The sequence below is a fragment of the Coenobita brevimanus genome, chromosome 17 (genome assembly GCF_032717465.1).
Source record: "Coenobita brevimanus isolate Jiangsu-jjx chromosome 17, ASM3271746v2, whole genome shotgun sequence".
NCBI classification, from domain to species: domain Eukaryota; kingdom Metazoa; phylum Arthropoda; class Malacostraca; order Decapoda; family Coenobitidae; genus Coenobita; species Coenobita brevimanus.
In genome coordinates, this window is record NC_136970.1 from 1,401,433 (window position 1) to 1,427,205 (window position 25,773).

General features: G+C 38.3%; 2 protein-coding genes across 2 annotated transcripts; one reads left to right on the plus strand and one right to left on the minus strand.

Moving 5' to 3' along the window:
• Nucleotides 1–6,241: 6,241 nt before the first annotated feature.
• Dpck (Dephospho-CoA kinase) lies at nucleotides 6,242–12,384 on the minus strand. The gene is made up of 6 exons (XM_080265857.1): nucleotides 11,756–12,384; nucleotides 10,437–10,508; nucleotides 10,019–10,150; nucleotides 9,557–9,644; nucleotides 8,735–8,887; nucleotides 6,242–8,161 (listed from the first exon to the last, which is right to left on the minus strand). Exons 1-6 carry the CDS (start codon nucleotides 11,865–11,867, stop codon nucleotides 8,032–8,034), a joined length of 687 nt encoding a protein of 228 aa, XP_080121983.1. The 5' UTR covers nucleotides 11,868–12,384; the 3' UTR covers nucleotides 6,242–8,031.
• Nucleotides 12,385–16,572: 4,188 nt separating this feature from the next.
• Nucleotides 16,573–24,238, plus strand: LOC145391258 (DGAT1/2-independent enzyme synthesizing storage lipids). The gene is made up of 7 exons (XM_080265933.1): nucleotides 16,573–16,669; nucleotides 17,449–17,584; nucleotides 19,019–19,128; nucleotides 20,511–20,678; nucleotides 21,862–22,055; nucleotides 22,336–22,470; nucleotides 23,960–24,238. Exons 1-7 carry the CDS (start codon nucleotides 16,597–16,599, stop codon nucleotides 24,131–24,133), a joined length of 990 nt encoding a protein of 329 aa, XP_080122059.1. The 5' UTR covers nucleotides 16,573–16,596; the 3' UTR covers nucleotides 24,134–24,238.
• Nucleotides 24,239–25,773: the final 1,535 nt, after the last annotated feature.

A 25,773-nucleotide genomic window follows, 5' to 3' on the forward strand; every position in this document is an offset into this window, starting at 1 on the left:
CAGCCACTATTACTGTGTACACTTATGTATTAGTTGATAGATACAATTCACTACAGTACTGTGCGTGTGTGTGTGTGTGTGTGTGTGTGTGGTTGCTGTTGTTGTATAGGTTGTATTAGGTTTAGCTTAGTGTCAATTTATTATTATTATTATTATTATTATTATTACTCTGCCACCTAAGGATTATTATTACTATTTTTTTATTATTATTATTATTTTTTGTCTTATCAGGTGGATTCAGGATTCCATGGGCTTGAATGGTGAGTGAATGGATGTGTGGCCCATTGAACTGGGCAAACTTAGGCTGTCTGGATGCTGCCACTCCTCACCCCTCCCTAGGGTGGGTAAGGAGGTCCAGATGATGATGATGATGATTACTACCATTATTATTATTACTCATTATTATTATTATTATTATTATTGTTGTTATTATTATTATTATTAGTGTAGCAGCAATATACCGGTATTAACAACAAGTAAAAAAGAAAAATAGTTCATAAGTTTGAAGGAAATAACCCTAAGTTAGAAGGAAATGACTGGTTTTACAGATTAATGTGAGAAATGAATACAGAAGCCATCACTGTAGGGAGGCTAAAAGTACAGCAGTGTAAGAATGTGTAAAAGTACTTCAGTGTAACGAGAATTACAGCGCAGTACATGTAACTTGAGAGGGAAATGAGTCAGATGGAGGAGGAAGTGAGTAAGATGCATAGCTGGATGTGTGGAGATGAAGCAAAGATAAGAATTTTAGTTCACCTAACACTATCGTGGACGCATCCTGTCTGTTATTACATTCCAGCTAACGCTATACGTTTTAGTTCACCTAACACTATCGTGGACGCATCCTGTCTGTTATTACATTCTTAACCATTAAAGAGGTGTCTCCAAATCCGATTTTTGACAGGAAGATTAATACTGTATACTTTCAGTAGAAAAAAATTGTCAGAATAATGCAAAAAAAGATACAAAATAAAAGTAAATAAACATGTAATAATATTTATTATTATACTATATACATTTAGTAAAGAGAAAAATTGTTAGAATAAAGCAAAAAAATAAATAAAACAAGCAATAAGGAAAACGTTTTTAAAAAAGTGTATCATTTCTCATAGCATAAGTATAATAAGGGTTATTATTATTATTATTATTATTATTATTATTATTATTATTTATTTATTATTTACTTTCAAACTTGCGTATTTAGAATTTTTATTTTAATACACTGGTAGCCTCCTCTCTCTCTCTCTCTCTCTCTCTCTCTACTACTACTACTGCTACTACTACTACAAATGATACAGGAGCAACATTTAACGGCTTAGTATTTCAGCATAAAACTCCTGTGATGCCAGAGGTGAAGAGAGAACAGGTATTGGCCACCATGTTCTCACTTTTTCTCAATTTTCTCACTCCTTCTCAATTTTCTTTCACTGTTATCTGTCAGTATTATATTTCTCTCTCATTTCCCTTGCTTTGTTACTTGCCATCATCATCTTTCTCTCACATTTTCTCACTCTATTTGTCTTCAGCATCTTTCTCTCATGTTTTTATTTGTCGTCATCTTTCACGTATATCTTTCTCTCACTTTTTCTCACTTTATTTTCCTTTAATATTTGGTACCATCATCATCATTCTCTCACTTTTTCTCACTTTCTTTTGCCTTGTTATTTGCCATCATCATCATTCTCTCACTTTTTCTCACTTATTTGTCATTATCATCTTTTTCTCATGTTTTTATTTGTCATTATCATCTTTCTCTCACCTTTATCTCACTTTCTCACTTTCTTTTCTCACTGAAGGCTAGGATGAGAGCTGAGGCAGGGTACAGAGAGTAGGACAGAGAAAACACGGAAGAGGGAAGTCATTGGCAGGATCTCCAGTGCATTGAACTACACACAGACACACACTCTTCCACTCACAGACCCCTGACTCCATTTTGTAGGTACAGTATGGCCATTTACACTTAGTAGTAGTGGTAGTAGTAATAGTAGTAGAGGGATTGTAGTAGTAGTAGTAGTAATAGTAGGATGAGTAGTGTTGTGTTTTGGATGGAGGTATTATTATTAGATTGACTCTATCGGATGTGTTTATGTGAAGCTACAGAATGTGGTGAATATTTTTGGCATATCAGATAGAGCCAGGATTCCAGGGGCTTGAATGATGAGTGAATGGAAGCGTGGCCCATTGGACTGGGCAAACTTGGGCTGTCTGGACGTGCTACTCCTCATCCTGCCCTAGGGTGGGAAAGGAGGTCCAGATGATGATGGTGATGATGATGATGATTATTATTATTATTATTTATTATTTTTTTTTTATTATTATTATTATTTTTTTGAGGGGTGTCTATTGATATGGTATATATTTTCCATCAGACAACCAACTCAGTGAAAAATGGTGTGCCAAATGCGTGTCATGTTCTTCCACACATACTGGTAATTTGCCCCAGTCTCTATCTATCTATCTGTCTATCATTCATCCCATTCTTTTTTACCTCTGCCTATCTAACATTCCTCCTATTCATTTTTGCCTCTGTCTATCTACCATTCATCCTATTCTTATTTACCTTTGTCTTTTTATTCATCCATCTATCTATCTATCTATCTGCCACTCATCCTATTCTTTTTTTCCTGTATCAGTTTATCTACCATTCATCTTCTCCCTTCTTGTCTCATCAGGAGAGTAGGGGCCCAGGGCTAGGCTACACCACCGTATAATTTATTAAAACTAGATTGTAGAGCATCTGGCAATAGATGGATAGATAGATAGATTGTAGAGCTCACAGACTAATGGATAAAGACTAAAATTGGCTGGGTATTGATAGGGTTAAGTCACATACAATTAAGACTGAAAATGGCACTTGGTAGGTATATAAAAAGTCTGATGAGAACAAAAGAACGTTATTTGAGGTTCTGCCGTGTTCCCGTTCATTTAAACTGCCCCCATTTTGCAGCCATGTAAACTGTTCTCTATAGTGATCTTTCGAACTCCCATAGTAGCTCTCATTCCAACTGTCCGGTGTCTGTGTCATTTAAACTGCTCCCTAATACCGAGTCTGCCATTTAAACTGTTCCCTTATACTGAGTCAGTCATTTAAACTGTTCCCTAATACCAAGTCTGTCATTTAAACTGCTCCCTAATACTTAGTCTGTCATTTAAACTGTTCCCTAATACTAAGTTTGTCATTTAAACTGCTCCCTAATACCGAGTCTGTCACTTAAACTGTTCCCTAATACCGAGTCTGTCATTTAAACTGCTACCTTATACCGAGTGTCATTTAAACTGCTCCCTTGTACTGAGTGTCATTTAAACTGCTCCCTAATACCAAGTCTGTCATTTAAACCGTTCCATTATACCGAGTCTGTCATTTAAACTGTTCCCTAATACTGAGTCTGTTATTTAAACTGCTCCCTAATACCGAGTCTGTCACTTAAACTGTTCCCTTATACCGAGTCTGTCATTTAAACTGAGGTATTTGTCACCATACTATTTTCCTGAGCTACAAGTCAAACTGTTTCCATGTAGTTGACCATTCATGCATTTGTAGTCATCATTTTCAGACTACAGGCAGCCCTCCACATTCGCGGAATCAACTTTCGTGGGTCTCACAGATTCGCGGATTGTCCCTCTTTGGAGCCAAGACTGAATTTAACGGGTACGGTTGTAAGAAGTTGGGGTAAATATATTGCTGATGACTTGCCCAAACTCACACATGGGCAAGTCATCAGCTATTTGTGATATTTTTAGGCTTCTTTTAGGTCCCAAGTATGGTTCATTGGGTACAGTATGTGCACACTTGCTCAAAGGGGGTGATTTGCGGCTGTAGAGGCATTTATGGGAGGGCGCACCAAACATTCGCAGAAAATTCATGTTTGTGGGGGTCTTTGTCCCCTAATCCCCGAGAATGTGGATGGCCGTCTGTATAGGTATCACTCAACCACTTGTGTCATTAAAGTTTTGTCCTGTAGCTGTCATTCTGTAGTTTGAATACAGGCGGGTACTGTTATACGAACATACGCCATACAGGAAATGATGATACGAGAATGGGCAAGGTAGATGCAGATTCAGTGCTGCAAGAGTGATCAGTTAACCTAACCTTATTTTCCCATAAGTTATGTACAGTACTCCATTATGCAGGTTTTCAATATCGTATTTTTGACTATTATACAAGCTGTCATTTTTCACTATTATACAAGTTTTCGCTACCATATTTTTCACTATTATACAAGTTTTCGCAACCCTATTTTTCACTATTATACAAGTTTTCGCTACCATATTTTTCACTATTATACAAGTTTTCGCTGCCATATTTTTCACTATTATACAAGTTTTCGCAACCATATTTTTCACTTACAAGTTTTCTCTACCCTATTTTTCACTATTATACAAGTTTTCGCTACCATATTTTTCACTATTATACAAGTTTTCGCTGCCATATTTTTCACTATTATACAAATTTTCTCTACCCTATTTTTCACTATTATACAAGTTTTCTCTACCCTATTTTTCACTATTATACAAGTTTTCTCTACCCTATTTTTCACTATTATACAAGTTTTCGCTACCATATTTTTCACTATTATACAAGTTTTCGCTGCCATATTTTTCACTATTATACAAGTTTTCGCTACCATATTTTTCACTATTATACAAGTTTTGGCTATCATTTTTCACTATTATTCCAGTTTTGGCTGCCATATTTTTCACTCCCGTATTTAAGTTTTTGCAGTTATATTTTTCGCTCCATCATTTAAGTTTCTGCAATTATATTCTTCTCTTCAGTACATAAGTTTTTACAGCCACATTTTTCACTCATATAAGTTTTTGCAATTATATTTTTCACCAGTATATAAGGTTTTGCAATTATATTTTTCACTCCAGAATATAAGTTTTTGCAATTATATTTTTCACTCCAGTATATAAGTTTTTGCAATTATATTTTTCACTCCAGTATATAAGTTTTTGCAATTATATTTTTCGCTCCATTATATAAGTTTTTGCAATTATATTTTTCACTCCATTATATAAGTTTTTGCAATTATATTTTTCACACCGGGATATAAAATTTGCAGTTATATTTTTCACTCCAGTATGTAAGTTTTTGCAATTATATTTTTCACTATTATACAAGTTTTTGCAATTATATTTTTTGCTATCACATTTTTTCACTCATACAGGCTTTTGCAATTACTTTATATTTTTCACTATTATACAAGATGATGATGATGATGTTGACATACAAGTTTCTGCAGTTATATTTTCCACTCCAATTTAAGAGTTTCTTCTGTCCGAGCAGTCCTCCATTAACATATCCCACGCATATAATGGGACCCGCCTGTGTCTGATATACTCTAAATCACTTACAAAGACGTGTTAGGGAGCTTTCTTAAATGATGGGAATAAAACCCTCTGTGTTCTGTAGTTACATACTGCTGTTGTGTAACCATCTACTGTATCTACTGTAGTAATATGTTGACCAATCATAGTACTGTGCTGTGATACTGTGAGAAATACTGTTGAGGAAAAAGTACTTTGGGTTGTATAGTAGTAAATCTTGAAGGAGTGGTAACTGGATATGTGTTCATTATAATAAACATAGAATAGTATATTTATTTTACTTAAAGATCTGTCTGTCTGTCTTTTACCAGATGCCTTAATCCCGTAAGGGGTGGCCACAAACAGATCACCTCCATGTGGCCCTGTCCCCTGCCATTTCACTGCCCTCCCCCCAACATACACCTCCCTCTCTCGTATACCTCTGTCCTCCATCCCTCCATCTTATCCTTGGTATCCCTCTACTCCCCTACACCTCATCCGCACACACTGTCCAAGTCTCTCTCTCTCTCTCCACCTGGCCAAACCACCCCAGCTAATGTGCTTTACTTAATGCATCACATAAGTATTTTCCAATAAGTATCAGAACAACTCTGTCCCCATGATTGGTGGACAGTTAACATCGTCATCATCATTCGTTGCCAGCATCATTGTCATCTTCACTGTAATCATATCATTATTGTTATCATTTTATCATCATCATCATCATCATAGCACACCCTGATGGACCCCTTCCCCCATACCTCTTCTGTCACTGTCTTCCTCTTCCCACCAAATTACCACTCTTCTCTCTTCTGCCACACCTGTTGTATAGTTTTTTTTAAACAGAATACCCGGATCTCTATGCACGTAGGACAGGAAAAGCAGCAGAAAGAACAGTTAACATTTATTTACACATCAAAAATTGTAGACATACAGTGGTAATGTTTCTCTTTTAAAGAAGAATGGGTATCCGTTCACGTAAGCCCTTCAGCCATTCGTGTGTGTGTGTATGTGTGTGTGTGTCTGTGTGTGTGTGTGTGTGTTTTCCAAGATTAATAAAATAGTAAAAATAAACTACAAATTTCCTCTAGCTGAAGGGAGCTATACATTTACAGTAAAAGTAAACTGGTCTTTATATATCATGAACAAAGGCTCAGCCTATTCTCCAGTATGAAGTACATTATATGAGGTACAGTCACGTTGATGAGTAGGGATACACATATTCTCATGTACATTTGGTGGGATGTGGATCTGAAACAGGAGGTAAGTGAAATATGGGCCAACCTTGCTGAACTGCCCATGCCTTTAGGCTTTTATTTTGTATTTAGTTATGACAGTATTATTATTATTATTATTGCTGTTATTATTTTTTTTTATTATTTTTTTTTTTATGGAGCAATTTTGTGGGCATCTAGCCTTTGGTTCCTTCTTCCATGCATAAAATCCAAAGTACAGTATACAGTAAATCCAGCCTGTTTCCATGAAATTAACTGGATCATTGTGAGACTGGTTGGCACTTCCAACCAGATGGGGGCAGTACAGTTAGCACAGAGAGATGTAATAATTCCTACACTAATTCACTCTAAATATAACCAAACAGTATTTGTTGTACAGAACAGCCTCGTTAAACATCTAGAATGTACTTTTATGAAAACTGAAAACAACTAGAGCTTCTTACTTTCAGTCATCCTGCCCTGAAGCAATTTTGATAAAACTTAAAATTCTTGAACCATTAAGGCCTGTCTTAATAACAGTTGCAGTTGGGGGGAATAATACTGTATTTTCGTAAGCTTAGAATATACTTAGCACCGTGGTGATTAATGTTCACATGTATACTATATCATTTATAAATGCTCCAACATGCTTGTATGCTTCAGCTTTGGCCACCTAATGGCGGCTGCCCATGCTGCTTGATCTCTGGCAGCCTCCCGATTCAGTCCTTATCCACGAGGTCACACTGTATGACCTCATCCCACCTGATGGGAATACTTATTGCACACAGCTTCACATATACCTACCTGACAGTCAATCCAGCGGCTGTCAAGATAAAAAGGGTTGCTAAACTTGGCTCCTACACTGCTCTGTATACAAAAGTCATCTTGCTATACCTTTATTATCTCATGCTACTTATGCCGTTTTTAAAAATATATGTATGCCTGTCCTGGATACACTAATGGATTGTATAATTCCATGAAATATTGAGTCAAAGGACAAAAATAAACGTTTGGAAGAGTTTGCAAAAAGCTCGAAAAATCTCCAAAAGAACTTGATCGTCTTTGGCTTGTATTCTTGTCGGTTAAAGAAGCTCCCAAACACCTTCTCCTTTGTAATTTATTCTGTTCTATAATTCCTTCCAATATGAGTATTACCATTCATTCACATACATGATATTAATCAGCCAGATCCAAAAATAAATAATCAAGGAAGTGGTGTTGGGAGGCTAAAAATAAATCACTAAGGAAGAGGTGTTGGGGAGCTAAAAAATAAATCGCTAAGGAAGAGGTGTTGGGGATCTAAAAAATAAATCGCTAAGGAAGAGGTGTTGGGAAGTTTAAAATAAATCAATAAGAGGTGTTCGGGAGCCAAAAATAAATCGCTAAGGAAGAGGTGTTAGGGAGCTAAAAATAAATCACTAAGGAAGAAGTGTTAGGGAGCTTCCTTAACCGACAAGAGTAAAGACCGTTGTGTGGGCAGGTACAGCATTTAACCCAACCCGAACCCTCATATAAAAGCGTACAGCAGCCAGATCAATAATGCAAGGATTGCCATCAGTCCACCCCCATACACCACACGATTGTATATGTGCTGCCTGGATGAACGCAGCAGCTTCACAATGCTTTCTACCTGTTCTCTGTGAGGGTACAAGAAAATATCAGCATTATTACCACTGTCACCTTAGCCTTTTGTCTGTCATCGTAATCTTTTATCCGTTATCCCTGAGCTACTTTCATCATTATCTTAGAAACTGTGTCATCGTTATTGTATTTCTGTAATGATGAAAGTAAAAATTATCACTTATGAATTATACTGCAACAATTATAATTTTTATCCTCATTTTATCATTTTAATGCTATACCATCAGCTCAGTTTCATCGTCATCATACTAACCATATAACACCACTATCACCATAACCCTCTATCATCATCACCATCATCATCATCATCATACAAACCATACTTCAACATCACCACCATAACCCTCGATGTTTCTCATCACCATCATGTTAACCATATTTTGTCATCATCACCATAACCCCCTATCATCATCATCATCATCATCATAAAAACCTTACTTCATCATCACCACCATAACCCTCTATCATCATCATCATCATCATCATTCACCACCACCACCATAATCTGAATAAAAGTCTGAAAGCATCAACAATAACTAAGGCCATAAGTAAAACAAACCCCTACCCACCTGGTGCTCTCTACGCTCCCAGAATTCTCAATGACGATATCGGCCATCTTGCATTTCTTCTCCAGCGGCATCTGTGCTTCTATACGAGCGATGGCTTCCTTCTCGCTGTACTGATTCCTTGCCATTAGCCTCTCCAGTTGTATCTCATCCTCACTGGAATATCATCATCGTCATTAGTATCACCATTATAAGTATCATTGTCACTATCATCACCATCATCGTCGTCATTGTCACCAACACCACCATCGTCATCGTCATCATCATTATCAGTATCATTGTCATCATCATCATTGTGATTGTCATCGTCACCACCACCATCATCATCGTCATCATCATCAAAGTACCTAGAGTTGGTTTGGTCATATAAGTAAATTGAGAATGACAGATTGACTAGGGGAGTGTATGTGAGTGAGGTGGAGGGGGAAAGGGGAGGGAGAGGCTGGGGATGAGATGGAGAGAGGGAGAGAGTGCATGTCTGAGAAAGGGCACAGTGATGGGGGAGGACAGGGTGACATGGAAGTGATTTGTTTGTGGCCACCCCTAATGGCATTAAAACACCTGACTACAGACAGGTAGATTGATTACAGCCTACCCTACAATGCATTCAGTTTATGCAGATTATAACCTACCCTTAAATGCATTCAGATTAAAGTTTGTCTCATGAATATATTGTGTAGTACACCTTTTCATCACTGCCTTGTGTAATGTATAAACTCAGCTCATATTCTGCATTCAACACCAGTATTTTCGATTTACCTGCAGTTTCAGAACCATTTGGAAAGCTGATCAAAATTATGAAGTAAAACCAACTGAACAGCTTACCACGACACAACAATGGTCTTGTACAAGTAAGGACTGACTCTGTTGCTCTCGTACAGGAGGGGAAGATCCAGCACTGCAAACTGTTCACCTGAAATAGTATGAAAGGTATCAGTGCTAAATATATCCCATTTCCTTTATTCGTTTCTCCTGCTTCGTCTGTTTCTTTTTGTTCCTGTTTCTGTTTCTCCCATTTCCTTTTCCTGTTTCCTTTCCTGTTCTCCTATTTCCTTTTTCTGTTTCCTTTCTTAGTCTGGTAAGTCAAACCCTAGTATGCCGTTGTGTCCAAAAGTTTAACTAGTGTTACAGATTATATCAAAAGTCATATGCATTTTTGTGACTAATTTTTACTCAACATTTGTGAAGCGTATGATTATTCTGTGAGCAAAGGTAAATGTACCATAAATGCAAGCAGTCACATCCATAACTTCAGCCAAAAGTTGATAAGAAACGCACAAATACCACCTTTCAACAAATATCTAAGTATCTGCCATCGTATCTCGGCGTATATCTCAGGATGCGTTATCTTGTTGATGGTGCGTCGCTTCTCAGCATCCTCAAACACCAGCTTCCCCAGCTTTCCACGATCAAGCTCACCTTCAGATAAATTGAGCTTTTAGTCGGGAAGCTCTAGTCTTGTGAAATTAGTAGGGAATCATTAGCTCTTTTTTGCCATTTTTATCATCATTATTGTCATCATTATCATCTAACCCAGGCCTTTCAGTAATAACTTCTTCTTTTTTTTATCTCCTTTGTTTTTCCTTCATTCATTGTCTTTAAAAAAAATGCAAGCAGTCATAATTGGTAGGATTTTTATGGTGACTTACAAGACTTGGTAAAATGGAATCGAGTAAAATAACAACAAAACTATAAATGCACGTACCTGACTCAAGGAACACGTCTTCCCCAAAGGCCTCCCGAATCTTCTTCCATGCCCTCTTGCCCGGCTCCACCACTGCCAAATAAATATAAATACAAAAATGCAAAAGAATGTATGTGAGTGAGGTGAAGGGGGAAGAGGGAGGGGGAGGCCGAGGATGGGATGGAGGGATGGAGTGGAGAGGTATATGGGAGAGGGGTGTGTGAGCTGGAAGCAGGGCTGTGAAATGGCAGGGAACAGGGTGACATGGAGGCAATATGTTTGTGGCCACCCCTTACGGGATTAAGGTGTCTGGCAATAGATAGATAGACAGACTGGAACAATCTGCAAAATAAGTTTCAACAAAGCGATCATTATGATTAACCAGGATTAAAATGTAATGAGTAGGATGAATACTGGAACAAACTACAAAGTATGTTTCTGAAAAAATTATGATGTCCATTGATTGATTAACTGATAAAAAAAACTGGTGGTGCATTTGTCAGGATCATATGCTGTTGGATCATCACCATTAAGCAAAAATTCATCTTGGAAATTCAGAAGGAGCATGTGGAGTGACATGGAGGGACAGGTTGACGAATGAAGAAGTGAAAGAACGTTGTGGGGTAGATGTGGATGTGGTTGAAAAGATTAGGAGAAATACACTGAGGTGGTTTGGACATGTGGAGAGGATGGAGAATGAAAGACTGACTAAGAGGGTGTTTGTAGGTGAGGTGGAGGGAGGGGTAGACCGAGGATGAGGTGGAGGGATGGAGTTGAGAGGTATATGAGGGAGGGGGGGGTGAGTTGGGGGAAGGGGAGTCAAATGGTGGGTGACAGAGTGACTTGGAGGCGTTTTGTCTGCGGCCACCCTTTGCGGGATTAGGGCGTCGGGCTATAGATAGATAGACTATTATTAGTACTGGTATATTTTGACATTCTTCTTATTATTATATTTTGCTGTTCATATTATTATTTTTTGGATCTCAAGTCACTCTGCTCCCTAGTTTTACCTGCACTAGTCATTCAGGCCTCCCTACCCTGGTCACTCTGTCTCCCCACCCAAGTCATTCTGGTCTCCCGGTATGCAGCCAAACCTAATGTTACTGCAGAGCCTCCCCTCCCATTAATACAGGAGACATTTCTGTATCAGACTATCAGGGAGGCTGCAGAGACTAGGGCCGGTAAAATGGGCCAGAAGAACTATGGGGCAGAGTGACCTGTTTCGATCTTTTGTTGTTCCTATTATCATCATTTGCTATTTCTATGATTTTTTACTATTCATTTCATTGTATGGAAAGGCTAGTTCATGAAATACCGATATAATTGATTCTTCTACGCACCTTGCCTGGCTATAAGATCGGCATCCACTACAGGCACTCCTAAACCCTGGATCATGGAACTAACGGTACTCTTGCCGGTTGCTATACCACCAGTCAGACCCACAAGGAACATGGTGAATTTATTATATATACAAAGGAAGAGTTGTACGTAAACCAAGCTGATTATATTATTTTACAAGAACCAAGTTGTAGGCTGATTTATTCACTGGCTGTAGTAAGCGTGTGAGCTTAATGGAATCGTATGTTATATGCTGGTTGAAATCGTCACGGTCATATTCTGAAAGTTATGCCAAAACCAGACGGTTTTTAAACATTTTGGGTGTGTCGGGTTTTCATTCTGCACATGTAAAAATACTTATCAAGAATTGGATGGCAGATAAGTAAGTGGTTCCCAGACAAAAAGTTGAGGATGATAGATAGATAGACAGCAGATAGAATCACAGCCAAACAGTTGATTGAATGATGGAAGCAACCCGCCTTTCACTTTAGTTTTTACAGCAGTTAAATATTTATCTCGATATTGAGGAACTGTACTTCCTTTTCAGGTAATTTATGGTACAGTTACTGTCCAAGTTTTCTAATAGAGCTCAATTTAATGTTGGCAAGGCACTTCATAATAGTTTTCCTTAGCAAATCCAGGCACGGGGCAACTGATCAGCTGATTTTTGTTATGGGTTCATTTGGCTACTGAGAACGTCTCGGATTTTGGTTGGATTCGCTTTCGCGCTTTTTGATCGAAAAATTTTATTTTTGAAAAGGTATAGTGACTGCATATGCAGAGGTGTTGGGTCTTGCTACATCCCTCAAAGTGTACAACGAAAAGAGGTTGTGACACCTTTCTCGACGATTTATTTAGCATGTTACACTAATTTACATTGATATACGAGAAAGCATAATAAACTTGCTAAAATGAACTTCTGTGAAGCTTGTAACCACGAGCTAAGGTAAAGAATTAAAGCTATTCCAAAAAATAAATGAGTCGAAATATACGTCATCATAAGAAAGATCCGTTCACGAATCCGCGGGTTATGCGAACGAGTCAAAATTGTTCCCCCATGAATGTCGAATGTTTGTTACTGTTGTTACGGCCCGCTGGGGACATTTGAAGCACAGCCTGGGTGAGTTAATGTGATTTTCATTAGCTGTCATGGTTAAATGTGTAGAACAGGATGGATAATTTGATTCCAGTTTATTTTGTTGGTGGTGTATTAGGTGAGGGAGCATATTGTTAACTTAGGGGCATGTGACAAGTGCTTGCTTTCAGATGAAAATCCACGTTAGCAGCCATAATGAAATATATTTAAAAAAAAAAAAAAAAAAAGATAACTTTATTTTTGATGATAATGATGGCATGTAGAAGAGAAAGAGTATGTTTTAAATTTGTTCGTATGACAGGAAGTTGGTGCATGCTTTTCACCTGACAGTATGGAACCATTACTTGCTGATTTTTCTCATCTGTATCTCCCAATTCCCAAAATTTATTCAGGATAGACACCACATAAATGACTCCAAACTACCTCTGTTTTCACCATTAACTTTCTGTGCATATATATATATATATATATATATATATATATATATATATATATATATATGTATATAATATATATATATATATATATATATATATATATAATATATTTATAATATATATATATATATATCTATATATATATATATATAATATATATATATATATATATATATATATATATATATATATATAATGTATGTATGTAATATACACAGGTATATATATATATATATATATATATATATATATATATATATGTGTGTGTGTGTGTGTGTGTGTGTGTGTTTTTTGGTAACTTTTTTTTCTTCCATCTGTTTATAGTTACCCAGTCTTAGTTCTTCCAGACTGGCTGTCATGCTGATGCTGTTATGACTGTTGTTTGTACAGTAGTATTATTATTATTACTGTTATTTATATATTACTGCTGCTGTCTGTCTACCTGATCCCAAAGTTGGTAAAGTTGTAGTTTTTGGTACATACCAGAAGGAAGTTTTCACTGCAGTTTATTTCCTGTTTTGAGCCTTTTATTTTTTTGTGCAGTGGTTGTGTCTTTTTTGGTATTGTGCTCCAATACATTTTTACTTACTGTGCATTTTGATGGAGGAGCTTGTCACTTGATGATGACAGAGACCAACAAGAACCTGCAGGGAGTTAATACTTATAATTTAATATAAGTTATGTTAGATTGGGTTAGGCCAAACTTTGATTGCATAGGTTAGGCAAAAAAAAAAAAAAAAAAAAATCTGGCCACTTCATTTTTTTCACAGACAGGCCTTTCTCTCTCTCTCTCTCTCTCTCTCCAGTATAGGAGGGTATGCAAATGATATCTCTGGTGTACATTCATAGCTGTATGGTATGGTAGGGATGTATAACAGGCCATAGAAACTGTAGGAAGCTGAGACAAAAACATGAACATCTTGTTGAAGCAGAGACAAAAGCATGAACATTTTGTTGTTTGAAATACATTTTGCCTTATTTCTAAACTTTTTTTTTTTTTTTTTTTTTTTTTTTTTTTTTAAATAATAATTAGGGTTGGGGTCATTTTCATGGTCAGGTGGGAATGGTAAGCAAGCAAATTTTTTTTATGTGGCCTTAGGTTAGTGTCATCCTTGTCTGATCTTGTGTGTAAAAAGAAACCAATCACAGAGACTGGAAGATGAGAAATCTTTATACTGTATATACGGTAGTAGTAGTAATAGTGTATCAGCCATTGTCTGTCTGGCCTGTAGGACCATCTTATGCAGCGAACCAATATTCCCTTGTGGTGGACATTGGGGAAGAGGTTACAGATGTGGTTCCTGGGTGGACACCACATTTACATCTCCACCCAGTAAGCAGGGGCACCACAACATGCTTCACATCACCCCATTAATTGGTTATATAGTTACCACCCAGCATTGTAAATAATTTCCTGGGTTACAGGAAATAATAAGGCTTTTGCTTACTGTAGAGTTACATACGCAAGAAGTAGGCAGTGCTTTAGCAAGTGAGTGGATGGTGGTTGCTGGTGCCTGTATGGTGATGCCCTTTCATGTCATCGTTACTGTTTATGTAATATGGAAAGGGCTTGTCAGTCAGTGGATTCATTATCGCAGTATGTACCAATAGTCTATTTCCTCTCTCTCTCTCTCTCTCTCTCTCTCATGTCATGTATCAAAGTTTATAAGTCAGAGTTCACTTATCATCCAGTTTTTTTCAGTGTTCATTTAATACTTTTTTTTAAATCGAAGTTCATTTTTTACTCATGGTTGTTAATCAGATTCCCTTTATCAGCCAGAAATAATTGTAGGTATTTTTTTCAGAGGTCATTTATCAGCATTCAGTTACCACCCCGACCCCATTTATCAGTCAGGGTTACTTTATCAGTTAAGAGTTCATTATCGATTACAATTCAGTCACTCGTGGCACATGCATTGGGCATCCTGTTTATCAGAGCGCTTTTATTAGAGTTTGTCATTATCTGTGTGTGTGTGTGTGTGTAATATATATATCAAGTGTGTGTGTTTGTTTGTTTGTTTGTGTGTGTGTGTGTGTGTGTATGTAATATATATCAGCCTCACAGCTTTAAATTTTTGGGGCTAATTCCATGTGTTGGCCATTATTATTATTATTATTATTATTATTATTATTGTTTTTTATTATTATTATTGTTATTACTATTACTATTATTATTATTATTATTACTGGTGTTATTATTTATTTTAATTTTTTAATTGTTTAGTTAATATATACTATCAGTTTTTTACATGTAAGGATGACTATAAAAAATTATGAAGGTATGTTTTAATTGGGTCTCTCTCTCTCTCTCTCTCTCTCTCTCAGTCCTTAGGTGGGTAAAGAGGTCTGAATGATGGTGATGATATAGGTGATGATAGTAATCTATCTGTCTGTCTATCTATAGCCAGGCACCATCATCCTGTAAGGGGTGGCTGTTTGTCTTTGAGTTACTTGTTTTACGGGGAGGGGCATTAACCCTCCACCAACCCACTTGTTGTCACGTAGGCAACATGTATGGGTTGGTTATATGGTTACCACCCAACGTTGTAAATGGTTTCTTGGCTTACAGGAAACCATTAGGCTTGTCACTCAATGTAAAGTCACCCGTAAAGGAAAGAAGAGTAATAAGAAGTGACAGGAAAGATGGGAGAAACAGGAAGAGAGGAGGACAGACATAGAAAAAGAATGATAAAGGTTAAGGAAGAAGTAGGCAGCACTACATCACATGAATGGATGATGGTCATAATGTTGATGTACACTACTTTTATTTTAATTTTAGCCATAATCAGATTTTTATTTTTTCCCCTTCAAATTAGGAAAGATATCTAACACATTAAGGATTTTTTTTTTAAGGCTAAATGTAACTCCTCCAGTTCGGGATGTCACTCTTGAGTGAGTAATTTCTAGATACGAAAAAATTTGATAGCGGCTGCGTGACGTGAAGATACCGGCAACGTTTTATCTGTGTTATCATCCCAAGTGCCTTTTGTTCCCTGGTCGTTCATTCATTCATCCGTCCATCCATCCATCCATCCTGCCACACACCACATACAGTCTTACATATTCATATTGTTATTGGTTATTATCATTATTTTTTCATTATTTTTATTATTACTACTGCCATTAGTATTAGTATCATATTATTACTGCTGTTTATTATTATTATTTGTTGTTACTGTTTATTAGTATTATTATTTGTTGTTACTGTTTATTCATATTATTATTTTTTATCCTAGTCTATATTATACCACCTAAATCTCTTCATATTTTCAGGAGAGAACCAAAATACTGGAAGACATTGTGTCCAGCGATGAACTGTGATGTGTCCACCAGCTTCTGTTCTTACATCACCAACATCACCTCTGCCATCACTGACTTCATTGGTTAGTACATCAAACAGGTTTAGTGATGTCACAGTGTCCTCTTGTACGATGATTACAAGTTAGAGTATCAGTAATTTATTTTTTTTTATTTATTTATTTTTTTTTTATTTTTTTATTATGTGATTGAGATGGTTGAGGGCAATCTCCATTTTTTTGTATATTTTATTTTATTTTTATTATTTTTATTTGTTATCTTTATTATTTTTTATTTTTATTATTTTTTAACTATGTGATTGAGATGAAATGGCAGGGGACAGGATGACATGGAGATGATTTGTTTGTGGCCATCCCTTTTGGGATTAAGGCGTCTGGCAGTGGATAGATAGATATATAGATAGGTAGTTTGGGGCATGTTGAGAGGATGGGGGATGACTATTGAGTGTGAAAGGTGAAAAATGTGAATGTTAGGGGTATGGTTGTCAGAGGCAGACCAAAAATGACCTGGGATGAGGTCGTAAAGTGTGAGGTCAGGGATAAGGGACTGAATAGGGGGACTGCCAGGGATTGGGCAGTGTGGAGAGCCGCCATTGGGAGACCAAGGGTGACGCATGCAAGCACTGTGGGGCCTTTATAAACAGTACAACATGAACGTTACATTTTATTATCGTATTATTTTACAGTAGTAGTAGTAGTATATTGTTGTTGTTGTTACATTATTATTATTTTAATATAATTTTTATTATTATTGTTTTATTATTATAGTTATTTTATTACTATTATAATATTATTGTTACTTCTGTCATTATCATTATTATTATTATTATTATTATTTATCACAGGCAGCCAGACAGACCTGCTGTACCTGGCATGGGTGTGGTCGCTGGTGTACCCAACAATCCTGGTCTTCATCCTTCCGTTTGTCATACTCCTCCTCCTCTACGTCTCTGCCTTCGTCCTCTATGTCTACCAGAGAAGGTGAGAACAGCATTTTGAAATACTGTGCAGGCAGTCCCATTATACGAGTGGGGTGTGTCGGTAGAGGACTGCTGGGGTACCGGATACTGATATAACAGAGTGAAAAAAGAGAGGGAGGGAGGGAGAGGACCACGAAACTCATAAATGGAGTGAAAAAAGAAAAAGGGAGAGAAAGAGAGAGAGAGAGAGAGACGACCACAAAACTCATAAACAGAGTGAAAAAAAAAGAGAAAGAGAGGACTTTGAAACTCATAAATGGAGTGAAAAATAAAGGGGGGAAAGAGAGAGAGAGGACCGCAAAACTCATAAACGGAGTGAAAAAAAAAAAGGGAGAGAGAGAGAAACAGGAAGGGGGGGACGTGAAACTCATATAACAAAATACGTAAGTTATGGGGAAAGTAGGGTTAGGTTAAGTGACCCTGTTAGCATCACCAAATTTCAGTCTAAATTGCCTATTCCCCCTTACCCGTATCATCATTTTCTCACATAGCAGGTGCTTGTATAACGGGACCTGCCTGTACTCTTTTTACTTTAACTTGGCCTAAAATTGACATCTAACTTGGCCTAAAATTAACAATTAACATGGCCTAAAATTGACATCTAACGTGGCCTAAAATTGACATCTAACTTGGCCTAAAATTGACATCAAACTTGGCCTAAAATTGACATGTAACTTGGCCTAAAATTGCCATCTAACTTGGCCTAAAATTGACATCAAACTTGGCCTAAAATTGACATTTTACTTGGCCCAAAATTGACATCTACCTTGGCCTAGAATTGACATGTAACTTGGCCTAAAATTGACATCTCTTCATCTCCTGTAGTGAGCTGTTACAATAGATTAACACAAGAATATGGTGCTAGTCACAAAGAAGTGCTACAGAAAGGATGGAGAGCCATAGCCTTGTCTTTTTATGCCAGTGACCTACATGAAAAGAGCTGCAAAAGGACAAAAATCTGCACCAAGTTAAATTGAAAGGAGTATAATGTTGGTTGAGATTATATTGGTAGATGTGTTAATAGCTCTCCCAGACTTTTATTTTTTTTTTTTATTTTTTTTTTTTTGGTCAGGATAATAGTGAAAATGATGATGGTGATGATAAGTATAAATAATAACTACCCCTGTGGCTACAAGTAAGACTGTGTGTGGGTGTGGGGGGGGGGGTGTTTCAGAAGAGTGTGTGGTGATGATGATTGTGGTGGTGAGGAGTGTAAAAGTAACTACCACTGTTCCTACATATGACTTTTTTTGTGCCGGAAGAGTGTGTGGTAGCAATGATGATGATGATGATGATGATGAGTGTCAGTAATAACTACCACTATAACAATGAACATTTATCGTTATCATCATCATCATCATCCGGACCTCCTTTCCCACTGTAGGGCAGGTTGTCTCTCTCCTGTTATTTATTTATTTCTATACTTTTTGTACAGGAAAAGTGTATATGAACGCCTTCAAGAGACCCTGGAGCACCGCGACCCCTGGGCTGGTGGACGTTACCTAATATCACTGCTTTGGGACGCACACGGGTACATCTGGCATGGTGGGTTCACGTGGAAATTATCTTGCCTTGTATATGTGTGCTTCCCTTCTCTGCTCCTGTCACTTCCTCCACTCCTTAGATGTGCTTTCCTTTTCTTCTCTGTCTTTTCCTTTCTTTTCCTGTCCCTTCCCATCCCTTCCTCTCCTCTCCTCTCCTTTGGTAAACATTACCTAATATCACTGCTTTGGAATGCACATGGGTACATCTGGCATGGTGGGTTATATTTTAATCTGTTGCTCTGTATGTGCTCTGTTTGTCTCTGCTCTCCTGTCCTTTTGCTGTGCTGTACTTTCCTTCATCTTTTCCCTCCCCTCCTCTCTTCTCTCATCCCCTCCGTTCTCTCATCCCCTCTCCTCTCCTCTTCTCTTATCACCTCTCCTCTCCTCTTCTCTTATCCTCTCTCCTCTCCTCTCCTCCCCTTCCCACTCTTCTCTCTCCTCTCCTCCCCTTCCCTCTCTTCTCTCTCTTCTCCTCTCCTCCCCTTCCCTCTCTTCTCTCTCTTCTCCTCTCCTCCCCTTCCCTCTATTCTCTCTCTTCTCCTCTCCTCCCCTTCCCTCTCTTCTCTCTCTTCTCCTCTCCTCCCCTTCCCTCTCTTCTCTCTCTTCTCCCCTTCCCTCTCTTCTCTCTCTTCTCCTCTCCTATCATCATCTCCCCCTCACACTGCATCACGGGGAGCTGTTCTCATCAGTTAAGGAATCTCCCGAACACCTTTGTCCTTAGTAATTTATTTTTGGATATGGCTGATTAATATCCTTCTGTACATTATCTATGCAGAGTATGACAGTATGATGAATGATTTATATTCCAAGAAGAAGAAGGCATGATAAACAAAGTAAGTTACATAGGAAAAGGTGTTAGGGAGTTATGGTACCTAATATACGGTAACTGCTTTGGGATGGACATTGATATATTTGGCATAAATTTTCTTGCTGTCTTTGTTAAGGGAAATATTTGTGTCTTAATTGTTTATTTCTTGGGGGAGAGAGCCCACTCTTATACTTTTACAGTAGATGTGATAGAAGGCGTTAGGGGAAATACATTGAGGTTGTTTGGCCATGTGGAGAGGATTAAGAGTGAGAGACTAATGAGGAGAGTGTATGTGAGTGAGGTAGAGGGAGAGACCAAGGATGAGATTGAGGGATGGAGTGGAAAGGTATATGAGAGAGGGGGTGTGAACTGGGGAGGGCAGTGAAATAGCAGGGGACAGGGCAACATGGAGGCAGTTTGTTTGTGGCCACCCCTTACAAGATTAAGGCATCTGGGTATAGATAAATAGATCACCAGATTACCAACTCGTGGTGTATGCTTGAAGCGAGTTTTTTCTGTTGATTTTGCCACCTTTACAACCTCTCCAGTTATCACATCTTCCTCCCCACCAACAGGGTATGAAGTGAAGGGGCTGGAGAACCTGCCAGACAAGGGTAACTGCCTCATCATCTACTACCACGGTGCCATACCACTGGATGTGTACTACCTGGTGGCGCGGGTTACTCTCACTAGAGGACGGCTAATACACTGTGTGGGCGACAGGTTCCTGGAGAGGGTCCCTGGTGAGTGTCTGGATCATCGTGCCGTATCCTTGGCTGACTCTCATCCTTTTTCTGTTCAACTCTTATCCATTTTCTGTCCAACTCTCATCCCTTTTCTGTCCATCTCTCATCTTCTACCCAACTCTCGTCTCTTTCTCACCCAGTTTCTCTCCAACTTTCATCTCTTTTGTCTTCAACTCTCATCCCTTGTGTCCAACTCTCATCTCTTTTTTGTTCAGCTCTCATCCCATTTCTGTGCAGCTCTCATTCCATGTGTCCAGCCCTCATCCCTTTTCTTTGCAGCTCTCATCCTTTTTCTCTCCAACTCTCATCCTTTGTGTCCAACTTTCATCCCTTTTCTGTCCAAGTCCCATCCTTTTTCTTTCCAACTCTCATCATTTTTCTCTCCAACTCTCATCCCTTTTCTCTCCAGGCCTCCAATGCAAGAGTTAACTGTTCCTCCCAGTCCTTCATGTATGCAACAGGTCAACTCTGCAACTGCTCTCTCTGTCTGTATTTCCTGCTAATTTTAAACTCAGTGTCTCCAGGCATCTTTTCTGGATTGACTGTAAATTTTTATGGACTGTCTATATTTTTTTCGGACTGACTATACATTTTTTTTTGGACTATTTTTTCTGGACTGACTATATATTTTTTTCTGGACTGACTATATTTTTTTTCTGGACTGACTATATATTTTTTTCTGGACTGACTATATATTTTTTTCTGGACTGACTATATATTTTTTTCTGGACTGACTATATTTTTTTCTGGACTGACTATATATTTTTTTCTGGACTGACTATATTTTTTTTTCTGGACTGACTATATTTTTTTTTTCTGGACTGACTATATTTTTTTTCTGGACTGACTATATTTTTTTTTCTGGACTGACTATAATTTTTCTGGACTGACTATATTTTTTTTTCTGGACTGACTATATTTTTTTTTCTGGACTGACTATTTTTTTTTCTGGACTGACTATATTTTTTTTTCTGGACTGACTATATTTTTTCTGGACTGACTTCTTCTTGAGTAGATATATTTTTTCTAGACTGATTTTATATTTGTCCTGACTAACTACCATATATTTTTCCTCACTGACTATGTTTTTTCTGAACTGACTACTGTGTATATATTTCCCTGAATATATTTTTTCTGGACTGACTCTATTTTTCTGAACTGACTGACTCTTTCTTTCTAGGGTGGAAGATAATACTGGAAGCGTTTGACATCGCGCCGGGGTCTATAGGTTCGTGTATCCAGACCCTCTCGGAAGACCACATTTTGTCCATCTCTCCTGGGGGTGTACGAGAGGCACAGTTCTCGGACCACAACTACCAGCTCATTTGGGGAGACAGGACGGGGTTCGCCAAAGTCGCTCTTGGTGCTAAAGCGGTGAGTGGATGGCGTCTCTCTCTCTCTCTCTGAGTTGTGGGGGACTGATAGAATAATATGGTAAACAGGGATTTGTGAAAGAGATGAATTATAAGGATGATGATGATGGTGACGACTGGTGGTGATGATGTATAGTGATGACTGATGGTGGTGGTGATAATGTTGATGATTATGATGGTGGTGGTGATGATTCTGGTAGTAGTGATGGTGGTGATGATGGTAGTGAAGACTGTGGTGGTGGTGGTGATGATGATGATGATGATAATGGTTTGTTTTTCAGCCGGTGGTGCCTATGTTCACCGAGAATGTACGAGAGGCATTCCGAGTGTTGTCGTGGCCGCAGTGGCTGTGGGTGGCGCTGTACAAGAGATTAAGGCTGCCCTGTGCCCCCATTTATGGCGGATTTCCCGTTAAGGTAGGTGGGAAGATGTGTGTGTGTGTGTGTGTGTGTGTGAAGGTAGGTTGGAAGATTTGTGTGTGTGTGTGTGTGAAGGTAGGTGGGAAGATTTGTGTGTGTGTGTGTGACTGTCAGGTATGGAGGCAGGGTTCCAGAGGCTTGATTGGTGAGTGAATGAGTGTCTTGCCCATTTCTAAGGACATGTTGTTGTTTAGTTCTGCCTTTTTTTTTTTCTTTTTTTTCTTTTTTTTTTTCTCTAACTCCAGTCATAGGTGGGAAAAATTAATTGTGATGATGATGGTGGAGATGTTGATGGCAGTGGTGGTGGTGGTGACAGTGATGATGACAATGGTAGTAGTAGTGGTGGTGGTGGTGGTGATGATGATGATGATGATGACACTGTACGATTTTGTTCAGCAGAGAGAAACCAAAGCAGGATTGGCTTGAAAACCTGTCTCGAGTAATTAGGTTTTCTCTGCAAACTCTATAGACCGAATATCCTCTGTTTTCTTTCTCGTTTCTTCCGAACGCTTTTTCAGTTTGGTGTCGTTCCTTTATTTCCACACTAATTTGCTTCACACACACACATGCATGCACACACACACACACACACACACACACACACACACACACACAATGATGGCAGGTTTTTTTTTTTTTTTTTTTACCAGATAATTTTGTCCAGCCAAGAAAAGATGTTGTGGTATTATTATTATTATTTTTATTATTATTATTATCATTAGTTATATCCAAGGGGTGGTTCGGGTTTATTGCTCATGTGGTGCTGCTCAGGGATGTGTGAGGCTGGTCACTCATCTTAAATATCAGAACTAACTTGCCTAGCCCTGGGTTCCTACACTTCTCATGGGGCAACGCAGGACTAGATGATGAATGAATGAATTATTATTGTTTTGTGTTCATATTATGATTATTTTTAGCTGTAAATTGTAGTTGTAATGCATGTAGTAGTAGTGATGGTGATGGTGATTGTAATTGTAGTAGTGTAATAGTAGTAGAAGTAATAGTAGTAGTAGTAGTAGCAACCCCCAGCTTATCTGAAACATGAGCTAGTGGAGTGCAGACTAAAGCTGCCTTTTTCCCCTGACTACCATTCTCCTTGTGAGGGATAGAGAGGGAGGCGGAGGAAAGAATTTATATACGGCCTCCTTGCAGTTGTGATGACTTAGTGGTGATGATTATGGACCAGGATTTAGGAATTTGGCTATAATAGATAAATAGATTCATAGATACAAGAGTTTTGATGATGATGAACAAGGATCTAGGCATACTGTTGTTGATAGAAGGTAGACGAATAGAATAACAGGTCTAAGGATTGTAATGATGATTTATTGTTATGAACAAATTTAGTGATTGCGATAATTGTGGCAGTGATGACCTAGGATTTAGGCATCTGGCCGTAGATAGATGAATAGATTGTCAGATTGAAGAGTTGTGGTGATGATGATGATGATGATGATGATGATGTTGACACCGGACATTTCCCCAGCTCCGGACACACCTGGGCAAGCCAATATACCCCCAGCCGGATGAAACTCCCGAGGCTCTGGCCAAAAGGATCCACCAGGGCGTCAGCGACCTTATCAGACAAAACCAGAGACTACCAGGCAAAATCCTGAGGGCACTGGTGGCCAGGGTGTATGAGAGTCCAAAGGAAGATTAAATACATATATATAAATGTAAGAAGCATTCCTATGTCATGCCCTTGTAAAGTTTAGGGGCTGGAGACTATTGTTAATCTGTTTGAACCTTGTAATTAAGCCTACCTGAGAGGGATACCTTCATGTTGTTATTGTTGGTTAGCTCTGGTCTGTCTGGCCAAGCAGACCTGTCAACCACAGATAAGCAACTGGTTCCTATGGGTACAGTATATACAGTACACACATTGTATAGGGATCCAGTGCCCCCCTGTGGTAGACAGCACCTCACCGGGATCCTTCTGTACGGCAAGGTACAGGGAAATAAAGGAGGTTTGATGTAGGCTTCCCTTCAGCACTACACCTTCATGTGGTGGCACCAATGGTTTCACGGTTATAGAGAACTCCCTCAGTTTCCTCCCTATCCCTCAGGAGCAGCATGGTGGACTGTAGTAGGGCAGCTGTAGCCCACAGTTCACCAGGGTCATATTCAGATAAGACTGGGGCCACAAAACAGAAAAAATATATATATATTCACTGCATCTGAGTCTAATTGTCTCTTGGAAGGAGGGGAGTTTGGGCAGTCACAGGTTCTTCATACTCTGATTTCTGATCTTACGTAATACCCTACCTCTTTCATTAATGTTATCAGGCAAGAGTAAATTTATAATGATAACCAAACCTAGAAACATTGTAGCATGAAATGGGTTTGTATCTGAAGGTTGGGGTTTATTGCTCACTTAATAATACTTACAGACATGAGATGGTGGTGAGATGGATGGATAAGCATATAGGTAGATGGATAGATATGTGGATAAAAGGATGGAATTGGATAAATTTGAAGTTTGATGCTGACATTTGGCCATCCATATGCTCCCAGGTATATGACATAATTATACCAAAGGGAACATGCTGCATTTTCCGTATAGTTTGTCAAGCATCATTTTTATCCATTGTTTTTTGTGCTAATGCAGTAGTTATTTTTTTAGTGCAATCTCAGGGATAAGGGAGTGAATAGGAAGACTGCTAGAGATCAAGCAGTCTCCCTATTTACTCCCTTATCCCTGGGTTCACTTTTTATGACCTTGTCCCGGATCTTTTTTATGGTCTGCCTCTCACAACCCTACCCCCGATGTTCACACCTCTCACTCTATGAAAAGCTGCCTGTTGCTCAAAATCACCTTATTCCAACAGACAGTAAGATGCAGTGATAGAAATTTGTGTAGGCTTTAATTGCAAGGTTTAGATGGGTTGATTATAGTTAAGAATATAAGGGTAGGTGACTGGCTTAAGCCCCTGGTGGCATAGGTGAAAAAGCCAGCCCTAGGGGACATGAGTTAACTTATACATAATAGTGTTAAGGCCTTTTTATACAAATTATGCGGAAATACAGATTTTTTTCTTTATGAAGGTAGAAGTAAATGAGAAATAGAGATATATTTATATGTACTGTATAGAGAAATTTCTTTTGTAATATTCTTGTCATCTCTGTATCTTATTTAGCATAGTTTTCCTTTTTTATATATATACCAAGAAGAAAGCAAAAATATAACTGCAGTAAAGGCATGGTGATGATGTGAAGGAAAACAGGAATGATGATGATATGTAGGAAAAGAGGAGTGGTGGTGATGACGATGATGACGAGAAGGGGAAGCGTTGTGGTGAT